This window comes from Ruditapes philippinarum, unplaced genomic scaffold (genome assembly GCF_026571515.1).
Source record: "Ruditapes philippinarum isolate M1 unplaced genomic scaffold, ASM2657151v2 ctg848_1_1_1_1, whole genome shotgun sequence".
NCBI classification, from domain to species: Eukaryota; Metazoa; Mollusca; class Bivalvia; order Venerida; family Veneridae; genus Ruditapes; species Ruditapes philippinarum.
This window is the reverse complement of record NW_026860662.1, coordinates 270,201-283,138: the sequence shown is the minus strand read 5'-3', so window position 1 is coordinate 283,138 and position 12,938 is coordinate 270,201. Positions and strand designations below refer to the sequence as shown.

At 38.1% G+C, this 12,938-nt stretch overlaps 1 protein-coding gene across 2 annotated transcripts in view; it reads right to left on the bottom strand.

Moving 5' to 3' along the window:
* Positions 1-9,708: 9,708 nt before the first annotated feature.
* LOC132712941 (rho GTPase-activating protein 6-like) overlaps positions 9,709-12,938 on the bottom strand; it is a 53,761-nt gene continuing 50,531 nt past the window's right edge. For both annotated transcript variants that reach the window (XM_060695379.1, XM_060695378.1), the window contains 2 exons: positions 12,592-12,689; positions 9,709-12,313 (listed from right to left, as the gene is read on the bottom strand). In XM_060695379.1, the coding sequence (XP_060551362.1) occupies positions 11,590-12,313; positions 12,592-12,689 (822 nt within the window). In that variant the 3' untranslated portion in view covers positions 9,709-11,589. The remainder of the gene's footprint in view (positions 12,314-12,591; positions 12,690-12,938) is intronic.

Genomic DNA, 12,938 nt, shown 5'->3' with positions numbered 1-12,938 from the left:
GTAAAAAAAGACCGAATCTGTCCAGACAGCGTCCCGATTCTCCCGAATGCGATCCGACATAGATCAGACTGACGAGACAATGAACCGACTCTGACGGAAGACATTCGTTAGAAAACCGTTTCACGTGATAGTCCCGTGATGGTTGCGTCCTATAAGAATTTTAACTTGTCGCATTTTAATTTTAAACTGCTTGCTAATATGCTGTATTTATATTACAGCAAACTTGTATAATTCAAAAGTAATCTCTATAATCTGTATAATTATTGCAGAACACTTGTAAGATTTGAAATAATCTGTATTAAGATTACAGAAAAAATGTTGCTTCTTATTATTGAATGTGATAACATATTTATCAGACATAATCATTGTTCATGATAAAAAATATTTATTGAGTTTTTTGTTCATTATTGTATGAAATTTTAACTTTTAAACTTTATTAAAGCTATTAAATTTTAACTTTAACATTTTGCCAAACCAGTGGCCTTTAATTATAAAGTAGTCCAAACTAGGAGTTAACCCTTTCGTAAATAAAATAAATTTCAATAAACATTAAACAAAATTTTATTTTGCTACACAATAAGTAATGTCACAAGTTAAACTCCGCTGTTATATTTAAAAGCCAATGATACAAGATGTGACACATAATAGCATAGTGTTTTGTCCTTTAATTATATGGTCTTCATTCACGGCGAGGGTTGACCATACTCATCTGCCAAGGTACAGATCCAGCGGCAGAGTTAAGATAATGTTTGAGATATTCAATATTAGCACCATTAACCGGTTTAAACTCCCCAGCAGTCATTATTATGCTGCTGACCGTTCCAAGGCGGCGCCCCTCTGTGTTCTTCAGATGTATGTCTATGTCGTTTCATACTGTTTTGGTGACACTTTTGCTTGTGTCCCTTGTTGTTTTCTCGTCTTCGGTAGGTGTCTTCCCCATTGCCTCTAGTTTTTATTTCTTTGATTAACCCCCTCCCCCCGGTCTCCTGTCCCCTTCCCCTTTGTGGGCCTATTATTATTTTCTTTGAATTCCTAATCAGTTACAAATTATTTATCTTTTAATGATTAACCTGTCCGTGCTCTGTCTTTGCCCTGTCCTGTTTTTGTTTGGGGTCCGCCTGGGGTCCTTGCCATTGGTTCTTGTTGCTGGGTCATATGGGGGTTGCGTTCATTGAACGCCGCTTTTCCTTGTTGATCTTGTTTATCATATTTTATTATATTGTCTCTGCTTCTTGCCCTGTATTGTTGCACGGTTAGCACCCTGAACATTGACAACGTCAAACATGTTTCGGCCCAGTCTCCATTCTCCGGGTACGATCCTTGCGTCCTCGACATCTTCACGATCAACCTGGTTGATGTTCATGTTTGGGTAGCGTATTCTCATTAAGTTGTGGAGACAGACACATGCCTGTACGATGATTTTCACATTGTCAGGAGTATGTTGCATGGTTGACAACAGTATTTGAAATCTCTGAGCCAAGATGCCAAACGCATTTTCCACAACTCTGCGTGCTCTTGACAGCCTGTAATTAAAGATCCTTTCTTCTACTGTCATGTTACGGAAGGGAAAGGCTTCATCATTGTCAGCAACAATGAACTATTGCATATTTCTGTCTTCTCTAGGAAGTGGCTCAGGATCAGGAAAGCCAATGGTCTTGTTCTGCAGGACTTCTTTCAGATCACACTCGTTGTATATTTGTGCGTCAGAAGCTGCTCCATCTGGCCCAACATCAAGCCAAATAAATGTATAGTCCGCATTTACAAGGGCCATCAGGACTATGGAGAAGAAGTCCTCGTAGTTATGGTAGGTAGATCCAGTATTCGGTGGGCACTTGCACGCAACGTGCTTTCCGTCCAATGCACCGCACACATTGTGGGAAGTTCCATCTGCGGAGACATTCATTTGCGATTTCTTTCCACTCCGCTGGGGTAGTGGGGCAGGCGATTACCTCTGCAGCGTACTCATCAATGATAGCTTGGCAGACTTCAGTGTCAAACATTGACATAGTGTTACTGGGAACCCTGAAGTCCCACTTTATGCTGCTGTAACTGTCGCCGGATGGCAGATGCCTCATGGAAGAGGCAAACTTCAGTCCTGGATCAAGGGCTTGCCTCCACCAGGTATCTTGTTTGGTGATGCGGGGTGTGATCCGAGCCAGGACTTCATCGTATAGTTCCATGGGCAGTCTCATGTAGTTGATGAAAGCTTCTGGATCTTTTTCTCTTAGCTCCCTCATTAATGTGTCATACTGGCCGAGCTGCTCCCTTCTGTATATCCAGGGCTTGACCAAGTATCTTCTATTTCTACAGGGTCGCAGTGCCCTTCTGTTCAAACAGTAATTGGCAAACAGAAGGTCTTCTTCCTCTTCTTCCATTTCCATGAGAGCAACCTGCTGCAGAAGTCTCCGTCTACGAGCAGCATTCATGGTGGACCGGTCAAAGTACTGTCAATGAATAACACACACACACACACACACAAACACATGTTATATATATACTCCATACGTAAGCAGCTCAGCCGAATCTGTAAATTCACGTATCTGGAATCCTACAACTGTCGCCATATTCGGGATGATCGGGACATTGCCGGAACGCAATTCTATCACAGTCTGCTGTACCGCATTGCACACGCCTTTGTCTGGACTCAGTCGTAACGTGTTCTGTAATTGTCGTGACTCTGGCGTGGGTATTATTGCCGAATTTCGTATTAATTACTGAACTGTCCCGGAACGGATTCGGCAAAGACGGTTCGCATTCGGCAAGATCTGGACGCAATCTGGACTCAATCGACAAGAAACGATAATGCAAAATTTCTCCAGATCATGCCCGTTCCACCGGACACTGACCAGACAACACAGGACATCGTTACGATTTTGATCCGATACAGCAGAATCTGTCACGACATAGTCACGATTGTAATCCGACTAGTCACGAATGTAATCCGACTAGACAAAATCTCCTGAGTTTCCCGAATGTTACGGGACGCACCTAATTGTCGGTAGTGCTTGGTCGATCTCTCTGGACCAGTCCCGATCCGTAGGACTCTGTTACGAACATATACGACTGCGTTCAGACAATGATAGGACATTCTAGATCAATGAGGATAGTAATCCGACTGTTTTGCTTTTCGTGTCGTAGCGCTGTCTGATCTCAAACAGGAGCCGTAATCGGCACTGTGTGAACGCCGGATTAAGCTGCGGTCTCACTTACTCCCGGCAGAGCCCTGGACCATCCCGGTAAGTTACCGGGATGATCCGGGGTGAAATTATTGTTGCAGTCACACTTACCCCGGCAGCACTACGGTAATTCCCAACTTACCACCCGGGATGCGCTCCGAACCATCAAGGCAGAGCCCAGGCGGAGCTACGGTTCGTGCTGGTGCTTCCCAGCTCGTTCTCGGATGACGTCGGAAGAGCACCGGTTGACCCAGGCAGAGCTCCGGTCGATCTAGGCAGAGCCCAAGACGATCCAGGCAGAGCCCCGGTGGAATGAAAACGGGCGCAAATGATTACATTGATACATAAATTTTATTTAATATAATATCTATTGTTCCAGAATAGTAATTCATGATGATTTTCTTAAAAATCTTTATACAAGACTGGATAGAAGAGAAATTGGGAAGGGTTTTAAATACAAACAAGTGCAATCATCGTAGATTGTCGTAATTCTTTTGAAATGAACCGGGCTTTGCCGGGGCTCTACCAGGATCAACCGTTGCTCCATAGTCATTTTTCCGGAGCTCTACCGGCTAAAACATGCCCCGGATCATCCCGGTTTGTGCCGACAGAGCTACGGTGTTTCCCCGGTGTAACCCCGGTCGTTCCCGGCAGAGCTAAGGATGAAGCCGGCAAAGTTATACTTCCCGGACCACCCCGGTGATATTAAATATTTTGTTCCATCCAGGGTCGAATGCCGAATGTTCCCGGATCATCCCGGACGTTGCCGGCAGAGTTACGGATGTACCCCAGTTGTTCCCGGTCGTTCCCGGATCACCGCGGACGTCTACCAGGGCTCTGCCGGGATGTTAGTGAGACTGTAGCTTTAGTTCACTACATACTACATAATTATAGACACTTAAACGACGCGGTTCGTTGCTATGAAAAAGGGGCGTCCGTGGCCGAGTAGTTAATGTCGTTGACTTCAAACCACTTTCCGCTCACCGCTGTTGATTCGAATCCCGACTCTTTCATGCGAGGAAGCTATCCAGCTAGCTTACGGACGTCGGTGGTTCTAATGAAATTTAAAATAATGCACGGAAGGGCACCACCAGTTAAGCTGGAACCACGCCATATGACCTACACTGTGTTGGTGTGACGTTAGACCCAATTAAAACAAACAAACAAAACAGCTATGAAACATCGACCGGAAGTAGTCTGCGCACGTGCAAACAGCATAAAATATGATAAACAAGATCGACAAGGAAAGCCGGCGTTCAATGAACGCAGCCCCCACCCGACCCAGTAACAAGCGTCAGTGGCAAGGAGCCCAGGAGGACCCCAATCAAAAATAGGACACGGCACAAGACAGAGCACGGGCAGGCAAACCACTACATAAGAATAAATAATTGGTAACTGATAAGGAACTAAAAGAAAACAAATAAATGATTGAACATTAGGCCCATAAAGTCAAAAGGCACAGGGGGAGGGGACATGAGACTCGGGAAGGGGGGGATAAGTAAAATAAATAAAAACTAGGGGCAAAAGGGAAGATACTGACCGTAGACGAGAAATTACAAGAGACATAAAAGTGTCACCATAACAGTATAAAACAACATAGACATACATCTGAGGAACATAGAGGGGCGCCGCCTTGGAACGGTCAGCAGCATAAATACTGCTGGGGAGTTTAAACCGGTTAATGGTGCACCAAACCTCGCTCTTAGCCCCACCATGTTCCTATAAACAAGACAGTGTAAATAAAATGAATCCCCGCCAAGTGAAATTCTAACAGTTGTTATGGTTACAAAAGGTTAAATAAGTAAAACACCAAAATGATCATGTAGAACCATATAAAAGTAAGCCCAATGACCATAACAAAAGTACTCAATGTCCTTAAGGAAGACAGAGCAACAGGAAAATCACCTACAAGGGCCCGACGAAGCAAGACAGAAGACAAACATTAAGGCAATTCAGTCCCAAAGGGCTTTAAGATCTGTCCATCATAGAGTCTCCCACTTGGTCCGTCAGATGTAATCAAAAGAGGAAAGCGTAGTGTCCAACTGTAAATGGGTTGAACACTAAGCACTAACACTGAACACTAAGACAAAAAATGCATCGCCGAACATAGAAATGAAATTAAAGTTCATAGACAGTTCCGAGTCAGTTTAAGGTAAAAGTTGAAAATTATATAAAAATAGCTTTAAAAAACACAAAAGATGTCCTTATAGTTGTGGTGCCTAGATAGCCATAAAAAAAGCATGGGCAAGATGATTATTTTAGAATTCCACTTAAAAAGAGGTTCAACTTAATTGTTGTTGAAATAGTTCATATAAAAACTATGGAAATTTTATAATATATAAATTCGAGGTTAATAATCATTCTGAAAAAAAAGTCAGAACATGTGACATAGCAATTCATGTTTTAAGTATTTACCGCTTAAATGCATCCAAGAACTACTGTTTTATGGGTGACATAACTTGAAACCACGTCTATTTTAGCCTTTAAGTATGGCAAAATGTAGTCTTAGTCAATAGGTAGAACGTTGAACTGTGAATCGGGCAACCCGGGTTCGATTCCCAGACGGCGCAGGTCACTTTATTTGTAATTGATCACGATATCCTTTCTACGGTCATTCGCTTTGTACCTCTGCTCTGGCATGTATAAAAGTTTCAGTTCCTTGCGAAAGTGTAGGCAACTAGTATTGGTAAACTGCTTGACAGCCTGCCCGGGAACGATGCGGTGGTTGAACTGTGCTCTGATGAATTCAATGTGGCTTACTGTTGTGATCCGGAGTAAAAACTACCAATAACAACACCACCAAAATGCAGTCTCTCGTTATTGTGTTTTTGTCTAACGCAGAATGCGCATGCGCGAAATGAAACATCCGTTATTATGGAAAATTGTATTGTAAAAAGGTCTTTAGTTGTCCGTTATCAGTTTTGCCGAGTTACTTGAATAAGATGAATAAATATTTCATCACTTAAAGATCTGGAAAGAATACATATTTATTACTATTTTATGTGTATGACCGTATATAGGCATGTTTGGCATTAATATTTTGATCACTGATCAATGTTTAAGAATAGCCTGTCTATTTTTGATCAATTTTTTGCAACTGAGGGGCATTCTTATCACGCGTCAATGGGTCACAAAATAGAAGTAGAATTAGTAGTAATAGTATTAAATCCGAAAAACTTTAGAATATACACGCAGCAAATTTCACATTAATGTTTGATAAACCACTTCATGAAGGAAAAACAAGATAAAAAATAAAATAAATAATATTTGAGTCCTGAGTCAATCTCAGTTTGCGTTTTACGGATAGTTAAAAATTGTCCAGTTGTCGGCTTTCTATAATTATACACAAAATGTTTGTTACTGTAGTTGGCTCGCACACACTTTAAGCCAGGTAAGAAGATGGATAGTGTCACCGTAAGACCGACATACCGTTGGAACCCTGTAAAGTATTGATGAGTCTACGGAAGGTTACTGCAATTTTCAATAATATTCGTAATGAACAGTTGATTACCTTTAAATAGAAAATAAAATCGGAGTTGCATGGACTGACAAGTACTGACAAAGTGTCTCTAATTTAAAGAGCTAATGTTCGTACTATGCATAAATATTAGCAAGTAAACAAATATATTGTACCCAGAGATGATTATTAATGTACGTCGTATCAGTTGTTTTTGATTGTCAAATCGAGGTATATGATATTTGCAATTGTTCTATACCGCTGTCGGTCTGTTTTTCATTACTGAGTGTTCGTCTGTTACTGAGTGTTCGTCTGGAATTTTTCAAAATTATTCGTTTAGTTATATTTCATTCCAATTTACGATGCTTTGCTATATTATCTACATTATAATTATGTATTGTTCAATGCATGTTACATAAAGGGAAAGCAAAACGAAAAGAATCATTAGCATTATAAAGTATTTGATATAATTTTTGTGACACTACATTTGAAGTTTTGACCACTGTTGCAACACTATATTATTTAGAGATCTTTGGCACTGTTTATACTTTATATTTACTTCACAATTTGTATTTTCATCCACTGCAGTTTATCAGTTTATATGTCATTTGACATGCATTCTAGCAAAGGTTTGTTATTTTAGATATATGTAGGTTGTTCAACAGCTTTACCAAATTGTGTGCGACGAAATGCAGTGAAAGACAATAAATGTAAAAATAGATAAATAAGTAAATAAATAAATGAAAAAAATAAATAAAGTAAAGTTAAAAATAAACTGTACACGTATAATCGGTGTGCCCTATATTTTATAAGTTACTATATTGAGTGATCTCCCTTTATCCGTGCGATTTTATTTTGTGTGTACATACGAAGCAATGGAAGTACTTTTAAATATTCTGTCGTGCCAGTCTCCTGCATATGACTAAATAACACTAAACAATATAATGCAATGCTATTTAAGAAAATCAAAAAAAAAAAAAAAAACATTCAAAACTATAAACATAATAATTGTTTTCTTGTTGTCTTTATTTCATTTTTTTTAAATATTTTGTATTCTATATGAAATGTTATTAAAGTCATCGTGGCTTTTCTTAAAAATACTGTTTGTTTCAGACACTCGCAATTTTTTTATCTGGCCAGAATATAACCCATCCACGGACGTTACGTTCCTTGATCAGTACAGTGGCGTGTCATGACGGTGTGAGGGTCAGACTGTTGCAGTTGAATAACATCTATCGGACCTAACTCTTCAAAAGAAATAGTTCCACGTGTGAGAACTTGATAAAATAGCAAATCTTTTAATAAATTATCTTGCATGATGACTAAACTGTGCTCTGGTGAATTCAAGGTGGCTTACTGCCGTGATCCGGAGGATAAACTATCTGCACCAACACCATACAAAATGCTTCCATCAGTATTTTAGATACCTTAGCTATGATAGCTAGTTCTTTATTGTTGATGGTGATGTTGTTGAGTTTTGAATAACGCCAGAACTTTCATATGGCAATTTTGCAGCTGTTATGGTGGATGAGGACCCCGGGTGCCTCTATATGATGATGGATGAGGACCTCGGGTGTCTCAATATGATGGTGGATGAGGACCTCGGTGCCTCTATATGTTTTGGTGGATGAGGACCTCGGGTATGGTGGATGAGGACCTCGGGTGCCTCTATATGATGGGGGATGAGGACCTCGGGTGCCTCTATATGATGGGGGATGAGGACCTCGGGTGCTTCTATATGATGGTGGATGAGGACCTCGGGTGACTCTATATGTTATAGTGGATGAGGACCTCGGGTGCCTCTATATGAATCATCTCAGACACGAGATGGCACCACAGTAGAACCGCCGACCTTTCTCTAGTGGTTCAAGTGTTTGTCATTGTTTATTTGACTATGTATGATTTAGTGAAAGAAATTGACGATATAGTTAAAATATTCATCATTAATGAATGTCAGATATAATGTTGAACGGCATAAGTATATTGTCAGATATAGGCTGAACCGATGATGTCAGATATTGGCGAAATGATATAAATCTAGCGGTGTTGTCAGATATAGGCTGAACGGTATAAATCTAGCGGTGTTGTCAGATATAGGCTGAACGGTATAAATCTAGCGGTGTTGTCAGATATAGGCTGAACGATATAAATCTAGCGGTGTTGTCAGATATAGGCTGAACGGTATAAATCTAGCGGTGTTGTCAGGTATAGGCTAAACGGTATAAATCTAGCGGTGTTGTCAGATATAGGCTGAACGATATAAATCTAGCGGTGTTGTCAGATATAGGCTGAACGGTATAAATCTAGCGGTGTTGTCAGGTATAGGCTGAACGGTATAAATCTAGCGGTGTTGTCAGATATAGGCTGAACGATATAAATCTAGCGGTGTTGTCAGATATAGGCTGAACGGTATAAATCTAGCGGTGTTGTCAGATATAGGCTGAACGGTATAAATCTAGCGGTGTTGTCAGATATATGACTTATGTATAAATCTAGCGGTGTTGTCAGATATAATATGAACGGTATAAATCTAGCGGTGTTGTCAGATATAGGCTGAACGGTATAAATCTAGCGGTGTTGTCAGATATATGACTTATGTATAAATCTAGCGGTGTTGTCAGATATAATATGAACGGTATAAATCTAGCGGTGGTGTCAGATATAGATTGTTGTCAGTTATAGACTGACCGGTATAAATCTAGCTGTGTTGTCAGATATATGTTGAATGGTATAAATCCAGCGGTGTTATTCTAAATGTTTTATTGTTTCAAAGTTGTAATTGATTTAAATAAATGTTAACACAGTTGTGTGAAGAAAATCCATCTTCGATGAAATCTCAGAACCCATTCAGATTCGTAGGATATAGCACTGTCCATGTATTTATAAGAAACGAGCCGCTTTTATGTATCTGTGGAGAATTGTTCTCAAATAAAATGCGAGAGTCATTTTTGTTATTTTGCTTTCGTCTTGAATAGTACATATTTCTCAGCATACACTTACAAGATTAAAAAAGCTTACTTCCTTCTCTTTAAAATATTATTATGTTCAATGATAATAAAAGCAAATAACAAATCGTAAGTCTTTTATTCTTTTATTGCCGCTTTTCGTGAACAAAAAGCATAATATGAACACAGATTTCAGTTTAATATCAACAATATAGAGTCTAAATAAATATACCCCACAAAGTTCCTCCTCTTACACCACGTAATGATAGTGACCTCAATGATTTGCAAATTAACACAAATGATACAAAATACTGAAAATATTCTGAAGAAAAATGTTTGAATTTAAAGAAATCCTCAGAAAACATCTGCCATGAGTTTATATTTTAAGTACATTTATATGCAGGGGTATCTATTAAGTGGGTATTACAGATTCTGGCTTGAAAATTAAATCATATCACTAAGTATTTTCAGGATTTTGTCTTTTTTTTAGTTATATTTCCTTTTCAAATATAAGTTTGACCCAGGCTTGTGTTGAATGATAATTTACTCAGATTTTTCAACCCCAACACTGTTTTTGAACCTTACGATATTTTATCTGTCCTTAATTTATAAAGCAAATTTACTCTTATACATTGTTTTTTACTTAAAATATATTATTATGTATCATAGTTCAAAACCTTTCCGACTTCCTTATGTATTTTATATAATCAAAGGGAGATAACTACAGATTAAGAACATAAATAGCACTAAAGTGTGTGTAAAATTAAACATACATCATCAAACTTGCCTATTACAACAATAATTGACAAAAAAACATTATAGCATGATTGTTCTAATAAAACAAACTAGTTATTCCAAACTGGCAAAAAGCCCTACGAGTCCAACTGAGGTATATAGCTTTAAAGTTTCTCTAATACTGAACAAAAAAATAATAATTCAACAAGAAATTAAATATTCAAATAAACAGAGATGATAAATTTAACAGGAAATGGTACAATATTTACTGCCAGTATCGGTGTTTACAGTATGTGATACAACTTAACAGGAATGTGAAACGAACGAATTATAATTGCCCTACCTGAACATTTAAGCAATGATTTTGCATATCCCGGAAACATATATTGAATAACAAGAATGATTTCTAATGTTGTAAAACGTACAGGAGTCAGTGACCTATCAATAATATAAAGATTTAATATTTTTTGGGGGAAATTCCTAGAACGCTCCATAGTCACAAGAAAGCAACGTATATAACATTTCTGTATATCCGTATAACAACGAATAACGTATATTACACAGAAATGTCCTAGAAAATGCCGACCCTGGTTTTCTTAAACAGTCTGTTAAATTGTTAATATGCAATAAAGTTGTCGATGTTTTAGAAAAAGAAAGAATTTTAAGCGACTACAATTGCCATAACAAATAAAAATGAAGATTCGATTTAATGAGAATCATCTTATATAATAAGAATGATGATTATTTGAACAACATGTATACTTTCTGTATAATCCAGTTTAATAAATCAGGTATATATATTATTATTTTCTGTTTCATTCCGGTACAGGCAGTTAACAGTTTAACTATATATAGCACAAGTTTCGTATCTTATAATGATGTAAACTTTTCTTGGATTTCTGATTCTATCTTGCATAATATGTTATTGCATAAAATTCAAATGTCTAAAAATGCATATACATATGATTATTGCATTATTACATGATGATAAACCCCACCCGCCATATACAAAATATAAATATATATATGTACATTAAAAATTATTTTCTCTTATGTTTAGAGTTAGTAGCACATAATGGTTACAGTAACAACGGCATTTATTCCCGTCTCTTCTGTGACGGAAACACACAAAATATAATTCCAAAAATGCCACTTAAATATAAAAAGCTGAGCCTTAAAACTTTGTCATTGGTCACTCTGTCTTTAATTACTGACCACTTTGTTCTATTATCTGACCACATTGTCCGTATTTACAATATATTCCTGATCTATGAATTCACACAAGAGTTTCTTGTTCATATCCTTCCACTGGCTTGTCAGCCGCCATATCGTCCCACTGCCGCCATCTATTTTTCTGCCATTCATTTTCTACTTCCGGTGTACCCCGATTAAAGTTTAAAGGTCTCTGAATTGATGACGTCACTCGTGGAGAGCTCGACCCAGCCCGACCTCCACCGTAATTTGAACTATTAAAACTTTCTGAACGTGACGGTGGATTCGATGAATTTGATCTACATGGTTCTGCAGAATGAAGTCTCATATAACTAGGTGGGGGAATGGATAATGTTTTCGGTGTACAATACAGTTCAGAATGAGGTCGTTCAATATGAATAGAATGCGGCCTCGAAGATAGATCTGGACTAGAATTGTCACGTGTCATTTTATTGCGCGTAGTTCGTGAAACTTGTGGTGTTTTATTCACTTCCGGTGGGCTGGGAGAGTTTTCAATCACAAGATGGAACTTCGGGCGTTCCATGGGATTATTTACGTCACTTTTGCGTCTCTGGTGTACTTTCTCCTCTTCCGGGGGAGAATAAAAGAATTTCCGCCTAGCAACAGGTGTAAGAATTTCGGCACTTCTGGCAACCCGTAATGTCGGGGTAGATTGTAGTCCACATGGTTCTTTTATATGTAAGTTATTTTCACTGACTGGCGAATGTGGCAAGGAGGCGTCACTGTCATCAAAGAGACTGCTAGAAGTGTCTGGGTCTGGTTCGATCCTGAAATATACAATATAATGTGGTTACTACTCAAAACTGAATTCCTTGTACATTATGTACAATTAATGTAAAATGTACAATTGATTTCACTTAATTTATCATTATGATGACATTCCAATTTGTAAAAGCCGCTACGCTTCGTGTAAATCATAAGAAAATCCGACATTAAATAAATCAGATTATAAGTTCATAAAACAGGAACTAACAATTTTGTTCAAAACAGTAAAATTTAGTTACATTGAAGATCAAAATAAACAAACAAAATCAAATGCACATACCCATTATCACTAGAAATTCTTTTGAGTATTTGTTCTGTGGTATCCGGATCGGTTTCCAGTAGCAACTTTAATATCTCATCGTGTAAGCTAGCTGGAATCTGAAATATTGAGAAAAAAAAACAACAATTATTACCTCCCTTTCACCAGAGCGCACATCATATCAACATGGCTGATAAAGCAAATTTACCGTTTTCATTTTTTTTCATTCATCAATGGCCAAATAAGAAACGTTTTCTTGAATCCTCTTTTTAATCAGATAAGCATAAGTGTTGATTTTATGAACTATGTATATTATTCAGAACAATAGTATATCAACTATAGTGCGTAGAGAATAAATTTGTAAATAC